Raw genomic sequence first — 23,964 nt, 5'->3', positions numbered from 1 at the left:
CACATACCATAGATCCAAGTTTGATTACTGATTCCAGTGCTTGTGCTGGCAAGGTTTGGACCACAATACTGTGGCAGTGGCATGCAGCAGCTGATGGGAGTAGGATTATTGAAAAGTGTTTTAAAATGAAATCTTCTAATCAAACTCAGATATTTGAATGGCACAACAAAAAATGCTCTCCAGACATTTGCTACAAGAAGCTGTTATGGAAGATCTTTCTTCAGAAAGATACAATACAATAGACATGAGATCTCTGAATTTTTAATATAGAGACTGTCCTGGGCATTTTAGAAATCACTGGACAATATTTAGATATCATGGATTCTATGGTTATATGATACAGTTGTTTTGCACCATGTATAGCCCAGTCTCCCTAATATTCCAATTTCATCATTCATTCAGTTTAGCACTTATTTTATTTTTTCCACAGCTATACATTTGTAGGATTTTACAGTGCCTAAACTCTACCACACTACAAAAAGTGAAGGCTTTGATGGACAGGTTAGCAGAAAACTAGACAGCTAAGGTGACCCTTTGCTTGGCCTCTTTCCTGCTACTCATACCCAAATATATAAGGCTAAGTTTGTGAACTCCAGTTCTTCACATGCAACAAGCGCTAGAGTTTCAATACAGAAGAGCAGGTTCACAAAAATGCAGGACATCTGATCCTGCTCCTCCACTGGGAAATGCAGGGTCTCAGCAGAGAGGGCTTCTATCAACCCAGCAGACATCCCAGCAGTATTGAGTGTCTAGTGATCATAAAAATTTAAATTTTCCCTGTCTCTCTGTGCCTCTCGGAAGCAGTAAAACTCTAATTACTGCCTGCACTCTCCTATTGGCATGGAAAGGAGAACAAAACTGTCACTTGTATGCCAGAGAAAATTAATCCCAGTCCTATAAATTACAGAGATTTATTAGTGCAGTAAATGTGCTTCTTCCCCTCTAGTTTGACTGCTGTGTTCTTACAGTCCTTCTTCTCTCTCCTGCAATTGTCAGAGAGGGAGACAGGTTTTTCCTGACATAGACACTTGTTCTCAGCAGACTGAGATCCTTCTTCTCATCTGATCCTACCTACTAAAGCATTTTGTGACAGCAACCACTCTCTGCTGAATTTCAGCAAACTGAGGAGTCTCTTTTAAGTCTGTCTAAGCAGAGAAGGATTCAACAAACCTAATGTCATTAGCATCTGTCTTGGCAATTATACAGCAATTTAGGAGAGGTATTAAGGCCCACTGGGTGAATAGCCCAAATTTCAGATGGTCTCTTAAAACATATTGTTAACACAAGACAGAGTAGCTTTTGCAATGGCTAATTCACTATCACAGATCTTTGACAATTCACAGGAATGTCCCTTGCAATATTCTGTCACGGACTTATGTAAAAATGCCCTGCCTTCATAAAGCTAGGAGGATCTGAATTGTCAAAATTAGCTCTGAATAATTTGTGCCCTGATTTCAGCTGGGATAGAGTTAATTTTTGCACTTAAGGTGAGAATAATGTTGATAACACACTGATATTTTTTAGTTGTTGCTGAGCAATGCTCACACAAAGGCAAGGACTTTTCAGCTCCTCACTCCTCCAGCAGGTAGGCTGGGGGGGGCATAAGAGGTTAGGAGGGGACAGAGCCAGGACATCTGAGCCCAACAAGCCAAAGGGATATTCCAGATATTCCAAACCCTATGGCATCATGCTCAGCATGTAACCTGGGAGGAAGCTGGACGGGGGTCACTGCTCAGGAACTGCTGGGCATCGACCAGGGGGCATGAGTAGATGCTCTGTGCACCACATGTTTGGCATAGTCTCATTTTTTTATCACTATTATTGCTATTATTTCATTTCTGTCATATTAAAATGTCTTAATCTCAATTAATAATTTTACTTTTTTATTTCTTTCCCCATTTCTCTCCCTCAGCCAGCCGGGGAGGAGTGAGTGACTGGCTCTGTGCTGTTTAGCTGCCTGCTGGGTTAAACCACTACATGAGAGCTTTTCAAAGGAGATTTTCAATTTATCAAAATCATCAAATCTTGCAAATTTTGGGCCAGCTGGTAGGCTTTCATTCGTATGCTTAACATCCAGATCCAGTAGAGGATCATAAATCAGACATAAGATTATGACAAAAACTGTGTTCAATTATTGGGAAAGAAGTTAAATGCTCGTGTTTGCCTTCCTTAATCTTTCCTGAAAAGACTATGTGCTTCTGTTTAAGTTAAATAGTTAACGTTCTGTGTGATGAAAAACTTCTTAATTAAGAGCTTTTCAGTCTACAAGTTAAGTTGCATCTTAGTATCCGGCCAACTTCCCCCTGCCACCCCAAATATTAACAGAGAAGCAAGCAGCAACTCTACCAGTCCTATATGGTAATTCGTTTTACCCATTGACCATAAAACATACAAAGTATGTGTTTAAGATTCTGAATTCTGAGGCACATCTACTTGAAGGGATGAGACTGCTCAGGAAAAGAGCCCCTTGTTACCATTTTCTTAGCCCTGAAAAAATATCAAATCTGCATAGCTTCATGATCAACAAACATAATTTATGAACAGAATAATATGCTTGACATTTCAAACTTTTGATTTTACTTGGTAATATGGCTTTCTAAGGGTCAGCTCAAGCAGATCAGCATCCTTGTATGCTTGCAGAAAACAGAGGAGATCAGGTTCTTTTAGCTTTAGTTTAGCTCCACAGAAGCTCACCAGGCAATGCTGCCTCCCTTCTGGAGGGAGGTGGCGTAGCCTTTAATTTATTTATATTTTTTCATGGCAGTGTAAATGCAGAAGGGTTGGCATTTGGGGAAATTCAGTTGCTTAAGAGACACTTTTAAAGAATTTTCTGTATTTTCCTTTTATAAACACAACATTTTCTATGTTTATCAAACTGAGATCAGTCAGTGAAAAAAAAAAAAGAAACATCTTTGTACTTGGTGAAATACATAGGGTTAGAAAACATGCAAAAAGGTGTACAGAGAAACTTTAAAAGAGTGTTAGTTTAAATAGTATGGACAAAATTCAGTCAAAAGGTGGGATGCAACATATCAAAAGTCCATTTCAAGAAAACAAAACCCCTCCTTTTTAAATATTGTTACTGTTTTGTATCAAAACGTAGAACTTAACAACATTCTTTCTTTTAAAAAATTAAAAAAATATATGTATAACAACAAGCAAGAAGACAAAACACATCAAAAATGGGAATTAAAAAAACAAAAAAACTCTTCAAAAGAAGACAAGAAGTCAAAAAAAGAGGGGAGAAAAAAGATTTTCAGGGATCCTTGTCATGCAAATCAGTTTGGCGGCAAAAAATACCTTCATCTTCAGCACCGTCATTATCACCTAAATCATCTGTCTGTTTCTTTGTAAGGGGACCTAGGATTAAGAACGGAGAAAATGGAGGAAAAAAGACAATTCAAGAATATACAAGACTGAGGAAAAAAACAGTGAATATTAAATTCCCATGGACATTTCAAGAAAAACATTTGCAGGGAGGGAAATCTTACTTTATAACAACCCATTTTTCATTAAGTTTTTCAAACATTACAGCAAAACCTTCCCTAGGGGGTATGGCTATTAGAAACATCTAGCACAAGAATCGGAGAGTGCCCAGTGCCTTATTGTTTTTAAATGAAGAATCAAAGCTTGTTTACTAAAAGCATACCCCACCATACACTGTATTTATCCACTTCATTTATTTGTTTTTTCCTGTTGCTGTTATTAGGAATAATGGAGACAAGAACTGCCAAATTACCCCTTGCATTTGATGCAATAAGGTGGTTAATAAAAGTCTCAACAGTTGGTTAAAACAATATATTCTGTGAAATGCTAATTCACATTTCTATATTCAACCATTTAAGCTCATGCTTTAGATAAAGATAAGCACGGGTTTGATTTTTTGGGTTTTTTGGCACATTTATCACATTCTCTTTTAAATAGAACTGTGGATACCCTTGAAACCTTTGACTACCTGCTGAGATACTTGTAAAGAAACATGAAAATCCATATGTAAGCCAGAAACAAGAGTGAAATCCCAGACCAATTGAAGACAATGACTATTGCCATTGATTTCAATGGGGCCAGGGTATCATTGAATTGAAATTTTAGCTTGGGCAAGGCATCCAGGTTCATAAATCCTTATCTCCATAAAAGGATGATGAGACAAAATTCCTTTATGCCCAATACCTAATCATTATTAACAAGTATTTATAAATTTATCATATTTTCAAGTGGGAAAAATTCCCACTCCTTTACTGAGTAATAAAAATATACACCAGAAGGAAAGTCAAAGGCCGTTCTGAAAATATTTCCATGTCATATATTTTACACACTTACGCACAAACAAAAGACAGTTGGAACTCAGCATTATCTTTCCTTTTTTTTCAGAGCTCTCTCATTTCCATGACATTCTGTAATTTGCATGCGAAAAAGCAATCAGTACGAACACAGGGCTAAGTAACAAAAAAGAGAAAAAGCCAGCCAAGCACAGAGTAAAAACAAGAACTTCCTCATGCATAAAATAGCAATAGACAAAAACAACAACAAAAAAAGAGATGAACACTATGTGTTGATATTTGCAGTAGATGTAGGCAAGAGACATGCATTAAATCTAAGCATTGTGGAGTATTAAAACATTTGTATTTAAAAAGCTCTCTCTCTCTCTGTTATTTTACAGGGTATTAGTCATTCACCATTAAACTTGTCATTTATAGGCAAAATACCATGTATTTGAGTGATGCATTTTTTAAATAAAATCATAAAATGTTTTTACCAGGTGCATGGATTTAAGAAACAGAAAAAAACCATGAAGTACCATGAGATTTTAACTGTGAATGTAGGAACTGGACCATATTATTGAAAACTGAAGCTCAATACCTTAATTCCTGCATCAGTCAGGAGTATAGTTTTTAACTCATTCTAAATACAGAACGCTAGAATTATACCCCATAAATAAAACACAAGCATTTGTATAGTCACACCTGTAACAATCAGTCTGTTTAGTAGAAAGCCTTGGTGATGCAAGTTTTTCCTACTACACATCCTGGATCATCCTGGATATAATCTTTGCAATATTTGGTATCTGGATAATATGCCCTGATCCAAACACACACACTCAAATATCTCTCTGCCCAGCATTTTCATACCATAATAACTTTACTTCTAAAAGAATAAAATTAGAAAAATAAAAACTCTATGCAAAGAATGACAATAATTTCATGATGGGTTCTCAGCATAGAGAAAAGGAAGAGAGAATTTAAGAATAGTAAGAACTGTGTACCTCAGAATGGATATCCAGGCACAAGCAAGAATATATATATATATTTATACACACACATACACATTCTATTGGCTTCTTTTACTTTAGAATTTAAAAGTCACCAGAAAGAAACAAAGTAGCATCTGGAAAGGCAAACAATGCACATTTCTCCAAATAACTTCTATAGAGATTGGCAATTTATTTTCCAGATGAAACCAAGACAATGCATGTTACTTTTTTTTAATAGCTGGCCTTTCAGAGGTATTTTGTGTAGGTCATGCTTCCAGATCTCAACTTCATTTACAAAGTGCATCAACTATCTCAGTGTAAATGTCTGATCTCATACCATTTCTGATTTTACAATATGGTGAAGCACGACTGGGGCTAGCTTTAAAAACATCCTGGATAATTTCCATGCTTATACTGTTCTGAGGTTCTCTGAAAAACATTAAAAAAAAAAAAAATTAGACCGTCTTCCTTAAAATCATAGAATTGTTTAGGTTGGAAAAGACAGTTAAGATCTAGTCCAGCCATTAACCCAGCACTGCCAAGTTGACCAACTAAGCCATGTCCCCAGGAGCCACAGTCACACATCTTCTAAATACCTCCAGGGATGGTGACTCAACCACTTCCCTTGGCAGCCTGTTCCAGTGCTTGACAATTCCTTTTTGCAAAGGGGCTGACCTATTTTTAAGTTTCCTAAATTAAACATACTTTTTAATATAGCTGTAGATCTGTTTCACAATACAAGGGCTCTGCTCGCCACATCCCCCAAGCAGGAGGACCCGTCCCTGTGAAGACACGTGGCACATCCACCAGGCACCACTCACAGTGGCTAAGAAAGAGATGAGACATTATTTCTCCCACAAGTTCACTCCAGTCTGAAAATATAACAGACAGCATTTAATACATCTTCAACAGATTTTCTGCTTCCTGGAAGTACAATGCTCTAAGAAACCAAGAAGAGTTTGGTCCTGATGTAGCAGTAATGAACCTCCTCATACTTCATCTAAACATACAGGGGTGCTGTGAAGCTTAATTTATATTTTTTAATTGCTGGGCAGTCCCTAAAAGAAGCATCAGCTCAAGACCCATTGTGCACAGGACTGTCTAAAGGGGCAACATCAAGTGGTTCAGCCTGGAGTAGTCAGAGAGGAAGCAGAGCTCTGTTATGATCTGTGTTGCCTGTTTCACGCACAGATGCTGAAGACACTTTCTGGAGTCATGAAAGTGGTATTAAGAGAAGCTGTGGATTAGAATTCCACCCCTTTCAGCAATAACTCTCATTCTAAAATCAGTAAGAAATGGCTTTTGCTTCTGATTCTCCAGATAACTGATTACTCTGACTAACAGCCTCGCTGTGTCTGTATGATCATAAAGAAAGATTGATGTTTTGAGTCCTCACACAGGAAAACACGCTGAAATCACAAGCAGATAAACAGAATAAAATCTTATGGCAAGAACCTACAAAATATAGCAGCAATAACCTTTTTAAGTAAAAATAAATCAGAACTAAAATTACTTAGTAGGTGTATAATTTTTAGACATTTTCTGCAGCTTTCAATTAATATTCTACAGATAGTTTATGATTTTGTAAATTAAATGTATCCCTCAACTAGGTTTATTTCTTTAGCACTTGACTGTTTATTCAATATATGATTCTTTAGGGTTCTTCCATCATTTTTAATATTCTTTTCAGGTAACAGAAACTAATTTTATGAATATTGATACTAAGACATAATGGACTATGAGCTAATGAAACAAAAAAGAATATTTTACAGAATTATGATTGCCAGAAGTCTTTTGTCCCCAGTTACTTTTCACTGTTGTTCTACTGTAACCTTCTCTTCACCTTTCATGAAGGCCCAATTAATCTCACTTTTTGAGCATTTCACTTTTAAAAATGGGCATCCATTACGAAAAGAGGATTTGACTATGTTTAAGACAAAAAACCTTCAAACAAATAATGCTGCCTTACTGTGCCAGCCTAAATTTTAGCTAAAGTTTATGTAATAAATATTAAATATCAACAAAGTAATCAGGTACCATAACTAATGGGGGGAAAAGAGGATACTAAAGTCTCTAGAATGCTCATGCAAAGATGATTTACTTATCAAAAGGCTCTCTAAGGTTTAGTCTCATTTAGTCTCATGTTGGTGCATACCCATAACTCTCATTAATGCTAATGGGAAATTAGACCCCTAAGTCACTTTAAAAAAGGGGAAAAGTGATTACTGCATTTTATGTTTCCTAAAGGCAAGGAACAGTCTCGCTACAAAGCTGAAGAAACTCTGTGTGCAGGAGGCGCTCCTAACGAAGCCCAAACCCATTTCATTTAAAAATAGTTCTTACATTATTTAAATTATTATTCAAATATTTATTCTATTTGTATTGCAATCAATGCTAAGGCACTAGCATGACGCATACTTAGACCTTGATAGTGACTACTGTGTGCTTGCAGATGCCTTTCCTTTGCTCAAAATAAGAGAAATAACACACCTCCTGTCCAGTTACCTAAAGAGTAATTACACACTCAGAAATAAGTAAATCCAGTCATATTAATTCTGGTTTTTATCATTCCCTTTGATGAAGGACTAAGGTACTTTAGCTCCCAAATACATTAAAGCTGATTATAAATTCTCTCTTTATGGGCTGGATTCGGCAGAAATTATCCGTGGCCTTTTGGACCGCAGGCGTGTGGGAGGCTCGGAAGCTCTGGATGTCGTTAGCTCTTTGGCCTGGGAAAGCTATTCATCATCAAATAGAGTCACACTGCAAGTTGACACCATTTTGTAAAACAACAGTGCAAATCCTCTAAACTTAATAAATCAGTGCTCATGTATACAGCCATTGTTCTGGCCAAAATGTTCTCCTTCAGTAATGAGGAAAGTGGGGAAGAAAAAAAGGACCTTTTACATTAGGTTAAGTCGGTTCCATGGATCCAGTAATTTAGAAATCACCACAGCAATAATTATTCTTTGAGGTGAGGTGAGGTGTCTGCTCGATGGAAAGGGGGAGAGATGAGGCTGAGGCTGACTGCTGAAATGATACATGTAGAAAAATTCACCAAGAGGGTTGCAACACTGTGGAATATAATAATACATATTTATCTTTAAACTTATCTAAGTGCCCCCAACCAGCTACTTCTATTCCTTCTTCATTAGACCATTTCTTAATTAAGCATTGAAAATCTGTGAATTGAAATTGCCTCATCTTTTTAGACCCGACCTTCAGTTCCAAATATAAAATAATCAATTCTTTGTTATTTCTACCATAATTTTTGTGCAACAGATTCTCCAACTAAAAAAAAAAAAAACAATTTGTGTTGAATTATCACTGTCTAGCAGATGTTAGCTGAGACACAGTAACATGTTGTACCTATCTCCAGTTTTTAATTTAAAAGAAATTAATGAGGGGTTATAATTAACAATCTTCACACCTCAGCATTTTCTGTGAAGAAAAATCAAATTCTTATATGTTGAGACTAAAATATAACTCTCTCTATATATGCATATATACAACCGTAATGACAAAAGAGAAAGTTACAACAAAATAGTTATCTGATGAATAATTTTACAAAGTCCTCTTCTTTCATTTGAAAATTAGAAAGCTCTCTGCAAAAATAAAATAATTAGGATTCCTTAGAGAAGACAAATTTGGAAGGTACAAAAGGCAGCTGGGCCTAAGAAACACTTAAATGAAAAAAAATCTCTTTCTATGGTCATACTTTGCTGCAACAGACAAAACAATCTTTTTATTACTTTTTTATTTCCCTTTTTACTATCCTGATTTCACCACACACTCATTCCTTTCCTTGTTATTCATACACACTCCCACTCATTAATTTCCTTTTATTTCCATATTGCACTTATTTGTAATATTCATACTTATCAGCAGGGCAAAGCCCTGGCCAACTTTGCTTTTTGATGGCAACATTTGCATTCATGTTTTAACAACAAATGATGGCACAAACCTCAGTAGTTTCACATCTCACTACCTGATTTGTGATGACAATCAAGCTCTGTAATTAGAGCTGCAAGTAACTCAAATTTGCATCTGCAAGTGAGTGACAGGTACAAATTGAACCCACAAAAGGGTTGCCAACTTTCTTTGAAAATTTACATGTATAAATGCTTTGTCACTAAAGAAGCTATTCTGACACTTCTAGACTAACTCCTGCTGTGCCTTTTATAACAGCATATTGCTGAAGTGTCACACAGAAAGAATATCTAATCCCAAACCTTTTTATTCACAAGATTAATCACACTGGCTGGATCCTGATTTCACTTAAATCTGAAGGAGTTTCATTACTGCATGCTAGATATGTGCGAATTTAAATAAGATTAGAATCTGGGAATGTCAGGAGAGCTTCACTCTTCTGCTCCCCATTTTGGATACAGCCTGAAATTCTCTGTATTCTCGGAGGTGCAGGCACGTTATGTTCACATATCCTGAGAATAGGCCCTTGTTAAATCCCATTCCCTTTCAAATAGGTCACTCTGTAAATCCAATTCCAGTTCTAGGGGCTTTTGGTTCCATGATATGCCTTGCATGGAGTCATGCAGCATTCCAGGGAGGGCAGGGTAAGTGCAGATGGGTGGGTGAGAGAGACCCGTCCCCACAGGAGACAAGTTCAGCCCTGGAGACATCCAGGGTGAGCTGCCTGCTAATCCTGGCAGGCTTGGGATGAACACACAGCTCATGGATAGGGTGGATGAAGGATAAGGGAGAAGCTATTCAGTGGAAGAGCCAACAACCTGGGAATTATTCTACACATCCTAACTTCTGAGACACTCCAAGTTTGTCTCTAGCCAGTGGAAAAAAATATGCAAGAGAGGGGAAAGAGGAGTGTCATTTATTCACTCTTTTTTCCCCAGTGGAAGTAAGGGATGGAACAGACACTCAGGACAAAGGAATGGGTGTCCCACCCATCAGACTAGACATGAGAAAAAGAATGTTTCAAATGGCCAAGCCTCTGCTGACCGAGGTTGGCACAGAGAAACAAAGCCCATGCCTTTAGCCAGGAACACGACAGCTGGAGTACTCCTGAGGTGAGGGATGGGCAGGTAAAAGGCATGAAAAATGAACATCTTAAGCTGTTATATTGGCATTAACATCAGCATTTACAACTCCAGTGCCACCTCATGTGCTTATGTCACAAGTTCATGCAGCTTTTACCATTTTATTTGCATTAATAATTCATGTTGTTTTACAGACACTCGTACTCCAGGGTGACACACTGCTGTAAGGGATTGAATGCAGCATTACATGGCTGGGCCACCACCTGAGGTTTGAGATCATGAATCAATGCTCCCTCTCTACAGGTAATGACTACAACCCAGACCCTAATGAAGACTTATGGACATGCCTAACTTTAAGCCTCTGAGTAAGTTCTCTGAAGTCAACAGGCTAAATCCAATAATATTAAGATAGATTCACTACCATTAACAGAACTGCTCTATTTGCATCTGGGCCAGGAGGTCAACTCAGGGCTAAAAGATAAACAGACATGAGCACCCCAAATTTCTAACTTCCCTCAATTGTTCTGTGGATAAATCTAATCAACAAATAGAATTTGAATCTCTTGAACATACTACCAAAGCTCTGCAATGAAATTAAATTCTCTTTTTATAAATTCATTGCTTCTTAGTCTGTGTACATACAAATAAAATTCTGGATTCATTTTCCACAGCCCTCATAATCAAATTGCTTCTTAATTTTAAAGAAGATATGAACTTGTTTTAGACCACAAGCTTATAAAATTTGATCATATTTAGCTCCTGTGATAGAACTAAAGATTTGTAATTTTAAGATCCAAATTTTCGGTTCCCAGAGGAAGATTTACAACTGCCATTAACATATCAACATTAATCTTCACTTTCCCTTGAAGATCTCTCTAGCATTGTCATAATAATTGAAAGTCAGGATGCAGTGAGTGCATTCTTTGTATAAGGACATACAAAGACAGCTGAAAAAACCACCACCAATTTGGGTGAGCTGGTAAGGTTTGTTCTACTTTTTGCTGCTTTTTTGGGGGAATTTGTGTTATTTTGTTTCAGACAGGTAGGGTGGGTCAGCTACAGCAATAAGATACTTTATGAAAAAGCATTCTCTGCTATCTCTTAACTTATATTTTTTAAAAAATTATAAATAAATATTATTTCACTTTTTATTTCATTGTCATTCTGTTCTCAGCCCCAAACAACAACTGGATAAATAAACGTTTTAATCTTTCCCCCATATCTGTCTCTCTGGAAAGAAAAGATCCCAGAACAGCAGTCTCAACAGGTGAGATCACTTTGGGAATCCCGCACAAGTAATTTCCTTTGCTAGGGACAACCCTGGCTGCTGGAAAAACCTTCTTCCTGACTAATTCTGCTAACTGCAGGGGCTGCTGTTACATCAGCTGTATGGGTTTGTTTATGGCACAGCTGAGCATACAGTCCAGCTCTCTCAAGGCCCGGTTTCACAGCCCAAACAGCAGAGCAAAATTGGTCTTCATGTAACCATGTAATTGAACATTGCAGAGAAAATGAAGTTAATTGTGCGTAATATTTTCATATAACATTTGGAATGGAATAAGTTCTCCCACCCCTCTTCCCAATGTACTTCATGTCATCTGGTTTCAAGGCACATGCTTGGAGCTGTATGTACTTCAACCTGTGCAGTATTTTACCATCTAGAAACCCACACTCCTGCAACCACAGGCATCATGAATGATATGCAAGTCTCATTTTCTCAATTTTCTGAATGAGCCACCATCAGTAGAACTTGACTCCAGCTACCTCACAGAGCTGAATTTCTTCAGAAAAGTGGCAAAGGGGAGGAGAAAATAAAGACTGTAATCCAACCGTGTCCTCACAAACACTCAGCAGATGGAGGGGCAGGGAGTTTAGAGATAAAGCTCTTGATGATCACCTTTTCAATGCCCTTGTGCTAACTCTGAGTCATTTCTTGCCACATTTGGAGTAGCATAAAGAAAATCTGATTCTACAGTGAGAAAGCAAGGCGAAGGTTGTGTATTCTGAGTCATTCCCAGCAGGTTAAACTAGGCAGAACTGCACCCTCCCGTCACTGAATGCCAAGACTTGTCTCCAGCATGAACCAGAACTTCCCAGTGTAATGCTGACGCTGGTACCTAAGTCACAGGGTTGCTCCGTGTTGGTCTCCTGTGATCTCAAGGGCAGAAATAGCACTACTAATATATTCCATATATTTGCACGTACAGTCATGTTCAAATGCTTTGAAAAACGTTCACTCAACACAGTTTTTTCCTGAAAGGTGGAGGTGGCTGATTTTCCTTTAGTTAGATATGGCTACATAAATACATGTGTACACACACAGACACACAGGCTCTCCTATGTGCCTTTTTAACACAGATTTCTACCAACACTTTGGAAGCCCTGAGCAATACTGAAATAGAAACACATTAAAGAAATTAATACTGATACTAATAAACTGGTGTTTAGAACTACAGTCTTTCCATTAACTTGGATCTCAGAAAGAATAGAGATACTTCAAGTCAAATGCTTCTCCACTATTTGAAGCTTTCAAAACATCCTTTAAGACCATTTAATTTGGACTGTGGTCACCAGCTTTTAGAAACATAATTATATCTGCTCTCATTACCACACCTTTTGACAGAATCAAAGTGCATAGCTCTGAGAAATGGCGATGGCAGAGTTGAGGGGACAGCATTTATGTAAAAGGCTGTCAGAAGGAAAGTGCCTGGCCTCACTTATCTTCTCATATTTACATTCTGTATTTTTAGAAGAGCATAATTTTAGGCAGGAAATCTCAAAACATCTCAGCAATGGAGCAGTCACAAAACCAGAACAGCACAGCCAGCACTTGAAGATTAGTAGGATCAAATACTTGTCATAAGAAAAATCATTTTCATTTTGACGTGTTTTCAGTGTTAGCACAGTACCTGTTTTGAAATTTCAGTTGACTTGCTCTGCATGTTATATTAAGGATTCCCAAAAGAATAGAAAAAAATCCTTATACTGAATGGAGCATGAAAGGAAATCAGCACATCACTTCTAATCTAGCAGAACTCCCAGACAGGCAGTGATAGTTGGGACCACATATTTACACAGTTACTGTCGACTCCGATATGGACAGAAGGCTCAAAACACTTCTGGTAGAAACTTTGCCTTCATGTTTTCTGCTTAATAATTGAGTATCTTAACACAGAAGCTGGTGAATAGAAAATGATCATCAAAATAAAACAGATCTAAAAATGTCAAGTCCAGAACTAAAATATATTATTTACAAAAAGCATAGCAAATTTAAGAGCAAAATGTCAGAGTAGCCCTTGCTTCTATTTTCACAACAGCCACTTAGGTGAGAGTTGACAGGTTTGGGACAATATGACATTTCTAATTCTTTATCTGCTGACAATAACCCTGCTCTCTGGAGAAAGGCAACAAAAATGCAGAGCAGATAAAGGCATAACATTTCTCAGCATTGGACAAAAGGTACTCTCACTTCTATTTTTATTTATTTTCCTTCTCAGGAGCCAGCTTTCTTAGGATCACAGTATGGGCACAGTTACCAGGGGTTTAATGCAGACTAGTGGGATAAAATGTACTTTCTTTTCCCTAAAAAATACTGATAAATTAAATAAACAGTATGCACTACTAAATTATAATGATCATCCAAGGTTTCATGCATGGGTCCTTCTGGTAACAAAATCAGTAACTAAATGAAACATGGCCTTTTGCAAGGACTACACACACAGCAGCTACCTTATAACCACTTTAACTCTTTAGTGATAATTGTTAAGGCTGGTTTGTTTAGAGTGGCCCATGGCATCTTCTGTTTAGAATGTTAAAAAAAAAAGTAAAAATAATCTGTGAGGAATAATTTTGAGACTGTTTGATCAAACAGCCCCCCTTAAGATCCTTTCCCAAGTCAACCAAAGTTAGTGAATAAAATATCACAGTATCCTAGCTCCATCCTGCTGAGCACAATGAATGCCTAGAGCAAGCACAGCAAACTACTGGCACCAGAACTTGTACTTCAGACTATCAAACTACCAAAACCACTGAGGGCAGTGAAGATTATTCCCGTAACAGACAGTGAATGGCCTGTTCCTATGGGGCAGCAAAGATTGTCTGTGCTGTTGGGTCCATAAGCAAAAGCAGTCTGGTTCTCATTTGCACTTCCCCAGCAGTAATGAATAATTTCCATACTAGGAGGCAGAATTTAAAATTTAGTTTTCCTGTACAATTAGTGAGTTTGTTAGCATCGTGGATTCAATAACGTTTGGCAGTGTTAGATTCATTCCAGCTCTTTAGCTAAGGGATTATTAACTGAACTGTAAATGCAGGGTATTTAATGTAGACAAATGGGAACAATCCAATTAACTTCAATTGTTTCTGAGAGCTTTTAACTCATGCCTTCAGAGATATACATGCACTGAGTGTACATTAACATTGTGATTTAAGTGTAGGAGAAAGTTTTAGAAATGTATGTAGGCACAGATGACTTCTACATTTTTTTGCTAAAGTGAGAGTTAAAAAATAATTCTCTTTCTCGTGGGATTTTCTGTGCACAATTTGTGTGTATCTACTGGAGAAAGACTAGATGCAGACAGAATATTTGAAAACAAAAGGAACTTTTTACTGATATCAGCTCCCAAAAATAAACAATAAACTGTGTTTACTTGTCTTTTATTGGTGAAACCTGGTTTCCTGGAAAACACACCAGCCAGCATTACAGATCAATGATATTCATTGAGTCTTTTTGTGGTAAAAGATTTGTAGAATAGACAGAGAGTTTTGTCTACTTCTGTATGGTTTGGAGAAATGGACAAAACATGAATGAAACTGTCCATTTAACAGAAGAAATTTAATAGTTTCATATTTTCAGAAAGTGCTAAAAAGTAGAGTTGATTTATATTTCAATGTAAAGCAATAAATCAGCTTTGCAATTAGTATTGTCTGTAAATTAAAAGCATTGTTATATAAAGTCATGGTTCACTGTGTGTTTGGATGAGGTTCCAGTGCTTGCAGGCTGAGCTAGGCCATGTCCTCAGCTTGGAACTGCTCTCATGGAAGTTTCAGGGCTCTTCCTCAGCCACTCTCCTTCCCCTTTCACTTCACCCTCTGATTCCACCCCAACCCGTTACATGACATCGGTATAAGAGCAGCTCTAGCAGATTTCCAGCTGGCTGTGGATTTCAGCCAGCTGTAACCCTTCCTTGCAAGAGACTGCTTCCCAAAAGCAGATGTGTGACTGACATTGGTGTAAATCCCACCTGAGCTGGCCCTCCTCTACTCTGAATAGCATACACCGAAGCTTAAATTCCAGTGATGGTTGTAACTCTGTTAAGAGCTGGAAAAACGCCATGAGAACTGGTTTACAACTACTCAAAGAACCTGATGCATGCTGCAATGAAATCCATCGTTCTCAGCAGTGTCAGTGCATTCTTTGTTTTCTAAGGTGCCCTACCCTGGAGCTTCCACTGTAACCGCAGATGAACAATGAAATTTATGTCATAATGTGAGCAGAATGCATTGGCACTTCATTAGTTCTTGCTGTGACGCACCCAAACTATAAGCACTAAATGCAGCTCCCCACACGTGAGCTAAATAAGCAAGGACCACGTTGATAACAGACTTTAACAAACATAAACCATGTAGACAATACAGCCCACATCACAAATACCTTCCTGCAGATCCCTCCAGCTGCTGGCACCATGCACACTGGTGCACACCTACACCACCACTCCTCCAGCTACTAGGAGTGGTTATAGCTGGCTCACACAGCCAGCCACGTGACAATCTCTTAATCCGGAGCTAAATCCCACCACCAATTTCCAGAAATGAGAACCAGACAGACATGGGTGGTGAGGAGTGCACATCCCTCACATGAAACACTATTTTACTTCATGTCTTGCCACAATCAATTCTCCACTTTTATAAAATTAGTTAGTTCATTGTTAATTTTTCTGTGGAGTCCATTTCATGAAGACAGGAAGAACTGAATATAAACTCTCATTAAAATGAGTGCACTGTGTAGCATCGCACCTATATAGTAGTCTGATATTCTATTGTCTTGAGCAATTAGTGCATGTCACTGAAAGCACAGATGGGTGATTCAAATCAGTGTGTGTCATATGCAAAATTCACAGAACATTTAAAGTCTTCCAACTAGTTGCATCTGTCATATCTATTATGTCAAATATTAAACTGCAGAGTCTATTTTTGGTTTCAAGCTTGAAATAAAGATCCTCCCCTCCCATCATCCTTCAAAGTAAAAATAACACTACCTGTAAAGGGAAAACAAAATATCTAGAACCCTATACCTCTTTGGCAGCAAGAGGTTACATTTACATCTGTCTTGTTACACCCACTTGCTCAGGCCAAAATAACCTCTCATTTTATATCCCCCTAGTAAAATTTCTCACTTGAAAAAATGTTCCAATTTCATTTTGCTAAAAATTTTCCCCAAAGTTTCATTTCAACTTTGAATTTTAATTTTCTTAAGAAGAAAATGATATATTTAATGGACCACAGCTGCCTAGAAAGTATGTATTTGATAGGCATACAGTACTAATTTGGAAAATGAGTGTGATTTACTTGATGAGTCACAATGAATGTCTGTAAATATGTATCCAAGTTTTTTACTAGACTAGTGAGCTGTATGACATAGAAATCGTTCTTAAAACACGAATATCTTCCCAGAAGAAGAATGGATACCAACGTTAGCAGCTCCATCTTCCTTACCACTTTCATGATTTCTGTTGATGAGGCACAGAAATAAGATATTGTCTGAGAGGGAAAATATCGATTGCAACAGATATTCCCAATTTAACATTTTGTAGAACAGAAAAAGCATGGCATTCTCCTGCTGCAGATGAAATATCAGCTCCATTAAAGCCAGGCCCCTCAGGCACTTGCCTGGGTTTGAGCAATGGGAATGGCTCTGGTATCCTGCAGCACAGGTCTGCTCTCTCTCCTTTGGGTCCTGTAAACCTGTGTGTTCACCTGGCTATGTGCCAGGAGGAAACATGGGGAGCAGGCAGGGTGGGAAAATAAGGAGGAAAAAAGAACATGGACATGACTGCATCTGAGCATGGCAATCACAGAAAGAGTCAGGATGGAAAAGGCCTCTGAGATGGCCGAGTCCAGCCTTTGACCAAACACCGCCCTGTTAGACCCTGGCACTGAATCCATGTCCAGCCTTTCCTTCAACACATCCAGAGATGGTGGCTCTACCACCTCCCTGGGCAGCCCATTCCTTTCTCTGAAGGAATTCCTCCTAATGTCCAACCTGATTAGGCAGTGAACAACACAGATTGCTAAATCACTACCTGGCAGGACAAATCAATCAGGTTTCCCTCTCAAACTATTTTGAGGAAAATTGTGCAGAACACTTCTGGTAGAACCAAAACCCTTTGGATTTCCTCGCTTTCAGTGTGAAGAAGGAAAGGAGGGCACTTTGCATCAAGTCATCCTCCATCTAACAAAGACATTTGAATAATTATCGCAGCGCGTCGCCAGAAATACAACGTTTCAAACTCAAATCTGAAAACATATCTATTGATAGCATTAATTTAAGATAATCAGGTGACTAATTGGGTGACTAATAGCGCTAATGAACAGAAAAAGAAGTTGAGATTGTAATCAGAGGCAAATCTCAGCTCCTAAAAAGGCACTAGGCAGAACACTGAACATTATGCCATAATGATCACATACTTGCTTATTTGCTAATATAAAAGTCTGAAGTGTTGAAAATTAAGAGAAAGTATGTTTTAGTACTATCATAACCCATCAAGCCATTTTAAATCTGTTGATTTTTTTTTGTCTTCGATTTATAAAGAAAACAAACTTTCCCAAACATTACAACTCAGGCTCAAAGGAGGCATTTCTTTGAGCAGTTTCTCATAGAAAGTAGAATAAGGAAATGAAAATCACCTCATGTACCTAAGGCAGGTTGCACAGATGGGAAATCAAGGCTGCAGTAATAATGTGGCAAAACATTTAAGACATAAGCATTTGAGCAGCTTTAAATACACAAGTAACTCCTGTGAGCACCATTGGCTTCATCCTGCTTACATGAACAGGATCTTCTGAAAACACTTCAGAGAAGACAATTCAGAGAAGTCTTAAAATGTACTTTGCAGAAAAGGATAGAAAGGAAAGGAGATCTGTAGAGAGTTGCCAGCTGATTTCTTTTAATTATTTTACCAATTCTGGTGCTTTTCAGTCTGGTTAATAATTATACATTATGGTGCCTAAAGCTCTGTGTAGAACTCTAAAAAATAAATGCAAAGTTGTAAAATTATACCTTAATCACATTTTTTTTCTTAAATACTTTGCAGAAGCGGAGACTAAGTCACTGCATAGCAGCAGAATGCTAGGCAACTTAGAAAAAGCATTCCAAAAGAGCTAATTAAACTTTAGGGCTTGCTATCAAATGCAAGTTAATATTTTAAACTATATAAAATAATTTCCCCTTTTTTCTTTCTGTGGTCTGATAGCATAGTAATCTCTTCCAGTGTGCAAACTCATGGGAATAAAATCGCCATCACTTTTAACATATTAAAAATCCCCACACCTACTGATATGTAAGTTAGTCAAAGGTTAATTAGCATCTGTGAAAGGGAAACTGCAGATTCTCCAGCAACTTTTGAAATAAGTTTGGTTTTTAAAAAAAAAAAAAAAAGCATGAAAAACCACGATTGGATGAGTATTAGAAATGTGCTGCAAGATTATTTACTTGTATGTCAACAATGATTGACATAGTCAAGAAGCATCACAGGAACTTTGGGTCTAGTGTTAAATCTGACAGTCAGTGAGATGACAAGCCCTTGCACTGAAACCCTGGAGTTGCATTTACAACTCCAGATCTGTTTTAGTAATCCGTGACTCCCTGGTTATGTAAAATGCCCCCAAACAAATATAAATACAGTCTTTTCTAAAAATGAAAAAGGCAGAAAGCCAGGACAGGGCCACATTACAAAAGCAAGTTGCAGTTATGCCCTACTTTACAAGGCTAAGTGGAGACCACGTGGCTCATAAGCCTTTGGTAGCCTTTTGTAAAAGGATGAATTTCTGTTTTGCCGTGTTTTCTGAAACATACCCCACAATCCTAGGTCAATATTTTGCTATTAAAAATAAGTAGTTCATGCAGCACTCAGATATCTGAGATCATTGCAGAAATATCACAGACACTTAAGCATGTACTAAAAGCATTTTTCAGAAGCTGTTGCAGCATTTTATTTTTGGAAGAGTTAAAGGATAAGAGCAACCTTAGATGTAGGTTTCCTTTGGCTTTGGAGGATGAAAGGGATTAACAGAGGTCACAAGAGGAGGATGGAAGAAGAAATGGAAATAAGAGTACTACTGGATGTAGCTTATCCTTTCCCTAGGCAGTGGTTAGAGGTGTCTACAAGAGGAAAGCAGATTGAGTACTTGCTGCCTGTTCCCAACAGTTATTCCAACAGCAGGATGAGTACGGTCAAAATGGGATTTTCCTATTCTCTTTGTTAAGAGTAAGACTAAGGCTGGATGTGCTTTATACAGAATTTGGTTTAGTGTAAAACTCTTAGCTCCTTGAGGCTAAGAGTTACTGGAGCAGCTGAGTAGGACTCATGTTCCTTGTTTTATTAGGAGATTTGGAATAAAGCTGAGAAATGTTCATCATGCAGCTATGTGCTGTTTCTTTGGAGAGAGCATATATTAAAAAGTTGATTGCCAGTATTCCTTGAGATTTCTGCACCGAAAATTAATTGGATTTACAACAATTCAAATTATTATAGACAAAGAGATTCTGTGATTCTACAACAAGTAAAGCAAAAGCAAAGCAAAACAAGGAATTCACTGCTCACTTCCCCTGGGCAGGCAGGCGTTCAGCCATCTTTAAGAAATCCCAGCTCTGCCAGGGGTAACAGTGACTTGGAAAGACAAATAAGAATGAATCATGTTCCAATGTTCCTATCACCCACATAAGCCCCATTGGATTGGAAAACCCTCCCCTGCTACCACAGATCTTTGTACAAATAATGGCAGGAAGTCAGGCAAGTTGCACTGCTCTTCTGCAGCAAAGGCAAAAGAGAAAATTCCATATTTGCAAGAAGAGAACCCATTACCTCATGAACGTTTGATAGAATTTGTGAATGCAGAGTATTGCAATAAACAAGTTGTTTTTTTAATTCTGCACTTAACTCCATTTGGAATTGAAAGCCCTTTCCTAAAAATATTGAACTATGCCCTTTGCAAGCTAGTATTTTGAATTTTGAATTGAATTACAATGTCATCAAAAATGATGCTGTAATTAATGCCTGGCTATTAAGTCTATGCATAGTATCAAAGTTAGAGAAAAAAAGCCTCTATATCCATTTCAAAAAAGAGTCTAGTACCATGCATTTTGTAGGAGATGTTAGTTAGGAAATGTTAGGAAATCTAACATTACCTGGCAGGCCCCTGGGGCTGATAAGTACACATGAAGCAGTACTGGGAGTAATGTGGGTGTTCCTGACTATCAGATTATAGGCAGCAAAATGCAAAGATTCAAAGTGTGTAACAGATGGCACCAGAAATGAGCCAGGTTCTGTGAATGCAAGACATGATACAACTATGCTAAAACTAATTTCTAGAGTTCAGAAAACAGGAAGCTGAACAGATATGTAACAGAAATGAGAAAATAAACATGTATGCCAGTGAACTGCTTGAGATTACACAGAACATACTGGCACCACATGATATTAGGGGAATAGCTGGAGGGAAATATATCTAAATACTGAACCTATGCTTAACACAAGGTGACTTAGGCATAATTCTCCCTGTGTGGTCAGAAACAGAAACCTTGGGCAGCATTTAAAGGCTGAGCAGGGGGAAATAAAGTCAAAGATTCAACTACTGTGCAAATTTAACACTGAATGCAATGTATAGGGTTATATAGGCTCAGGGACTTCTGAGATCTGAGTGAGAACCATTGGAGGAATTTTCAGAGGCACAGAAGTGAGTTGAGCACTCTTGTTTTCCCTGCCTTTTGAGCCTCAATTCTTTTCTGGCTTCAACATTTCTTGTATTTATTACTGTTCTTACAGCACTCCTGTGTGTGTGAGTATATCTTATAAATGAATGACTTTACAACACAACTCACCTGTGAGGTACAAATGTTTTTGCATTTCCATCTGGAGAATGGAAAACAGGTGAGTGATGAAATGGTTTGCTCGAGGCCACATAAAAGTGTGGCAGAAGTGGTTTAAAAATTTCTCACGTCACTGTGCATTCCCCTTCACCAAGCCTGCACACACTTTGAGCACTGAAAAGTGAGATCATTATATCCACCATCTGTCTGACTTGCAAAAAAACCCCCCAAACCTTAAGAAGATTAATGATATGCTGTTTATTTAAAAAAAAAAAAAAAATGTGCTCAGGTCATCAGTGATCAGTTTTTAATTGTATTGTTTCTGGGAAAATTGTTCAACATCCTTTTCTCTACCTTCCTGCACCAAAATATTAAGGCAGTGTTATTATACAGTATAGTTTTTCTTATTCTTGTCTCTGCTAAGCCCTTTCTTCCAAGAAACACCAATGAATACCTTTCTTTTCAGTCATTTGCACTAAGCTTTGACATTTTCTGCATTTTTTGGTGACCTTGGGAAAAGTAACTTCATGATTAACCAAAAAGTACAAGACAGACCTCAGGAAGAAACAATAGTCTAAATGCTTTCTTACAAAGCCTCATAATTAAGCCTCTTTATTATAAAAATTCTCAGAGCAAACTAAGTTTTTTCACATTCACTGACAGGGGATGCCCTTTATCTTTTTTCTCTGCTGTTAATTGTTTTCTTCATCTGTGTAGCTTAAATTCTATGATTCTTTTGACAAGAGAAATATTCTAAGTTACTTTTTCTACTTCCCAAATGGAAAATTATGAACACTTTGGAAAGGTAAACATCCAAATGCTACTTGTACTGCTTCATCTCCCTTCAGACAACCTAACAGTGCTTTCCCACTTGGTTTTAGTCACAGATACTCAGCACAAACTCATTGTACTCTGTATTAATAGATGCAGTCATTGTACAACCCTCCACAGGTAACATCTGCTGCTGTGCATTGGGCAAATACGAGCGTGCTGCTGCTCTCTGAGCAACCTGGTCTGGGGGAAGGTGACCTTCAAGGTCCCTTCCAACCCAAAACATTTTAGGATTCTGACCAAATACCACCATACCCTGCTTGGAACTGCAGGTTCTTTGGCCAAGAGAAACCACAGAGTGGCTTTGTCATGGATGTGCCTTCCCCTGGGGACAGTATCATGCACATGTGTTGCTCTTGCACATGTGGTCTCACAGGTCAGTTCTAGAATTTAATTTTGAGAAACCTGTGGAGGATCTGTTCTGCTAGAAAGCGTGTCTTAAGCTTAATATGTCTGCTAAAGTGACAAAAAAAATTCTCTGTAGGAAACAGAACTACCTGAGCAAAGCTAGACCTGTACCTGTATCTAAATGCAACTGTGGTCCAGGTGATACTGCAAAAGAGGAGCCTTCACTCTCATTCAGACTTTTCCTCAGTCTCCCACACTCTGGTCCTGGAAAACTCCCTCTGTTAGCACTTATATGCTTTTGGTAACGCCTAAGATAAGAGAGCTTTTGGGTTTTTTTTTTTTCCTGCTAACTGGCTGAAATGTATTTTACAAGGCTTGCTGAGAAAAAGCTACTGCAATGTTTTTGATTCTCTACACGCCACCACAGTGGGAAGAAAAATAAAGCAAAACCTCCAGCTTTTCTGACAACTATGTGTTAAAAGGGATACATCAAAAAAAATCAATGAATATATCTCCTTTATTTCCCATATCCTATAAAGGCAAGACAAACCTCTGCTACAGGGTCTAATAATGAACTGAGATAGTAATTTCAAATACAACATTTTTCCTACTCCTTTCTTCTCTTTACACTTGAACATTTCCAAATATCTGTCAGTGTCTTTACAACCATTTCGAATTTTAAAGCATTTTAGCGTTTCTCTATTTGCTTTCAATTACATTTTACTATGTCAGTAGAATACTCTTTTACCTATATTTTCATGCCACGGTCCCACATCAATCCAAATCTCACCACACTTAGGATTCTGGTTCTGTATTTTGTAATTTCCTGCTCCCTTTGGGAAATCTCAGTGGCTAATCTTTGTGTGCTGCGTTCTCGTTTGAAGTCCCATCCTAAGCAGTGTTTCACTACCCTTGCCAGAGTACATGAGAGCATTGTTTGCTCAGTTCCCTGAAAGGGCAAGCACAGACAGATAAGAAAAGGAATCAAGATATTGGGAATTAAATCCAGGTCTTTATCATTACAGTTCAGAACACTTTATCCTGGCAATTGACGATTAACTTTCAATTCATCATTATAGTTGGTAAATCATCTTCAAACAAAAGTTCCCTGTGGGGATCCCAAAGTTGTATGGTCATTTCTTTTTTTTAATCTTATCCTTTAAGCTGATTTTCAAAGTCCTTTCCAAGGTTTTAGAAAAGTTATATCTATGCTTTGCATCTTTTGAGTGCTTTTGTATGTCACTGGAAACTATATCTATTTTACAAAATAAATGTTTATTCTTTTAACTCCATCAAATCTACTTCTGTCTTCCTGTAACTCCTAGTGATTCCATAGCATGGTTACAATGGATTTTTTTATCTTTGGCAGAAAGGAAAAGCTGAAGCTTTCATAGAATCCAAAATGTTAATGGGTTACTAATACAGGTCACCTAAAG

The 23,964-nt window shown here is 37.8% G+C and overlaps 1 protein-coding gene across 10 annotated transcripts in view; it reads right to left on the bottom strand.

Moving 5' to 3' along the window:
* The window catches only part of NLGN1 (neuroligin 1), a 428,516-nt gene that overhangs the window by 200,486 nt on the left and 204,066 nt on the right, over nucleotides 1–23,964 (bottom strand). For 7 of the 10 annotated variants that reach the window (XM_017726887.1, XM_008644479.2, XM_017726888.1 and 4 more), the window contains one exon: nucleotides 3,301–3,360. The exons of the other annotated variants lie outside the window; for them this stretch is intronic. In XM_017726887.1, the coding sequence (XP_017582376.1) occupies nucleotides 3,301–3,360 (60 nt within the window). The remainder of the gene's footprint in view (nucleotides 1–3,300; nucleotides 3,361–23,964) is intronic. 10 annotated transcript variants of the gene reach the window in all.

This window comes from Corvus brachyrhynchos, unplaced genomic scaffold, assembly GCF_000691975.1.
Source record: "Corvus brachyrhynchos isolate BGI_N302 unplaced genomic scaffold, ASM69197v1 scaffold162, whole genome shotgun sequence".
Taxonomy (NCBI): domain Eukaryota; kingdom Metazoa; phylum Chordata; class Aves; order Passeriformes; family Corvidae; genus Corvus; species Corvus brachyrhynchos.
This window is presented reverse-complemented; position numbering and strand designations above follow the sequence as displayed.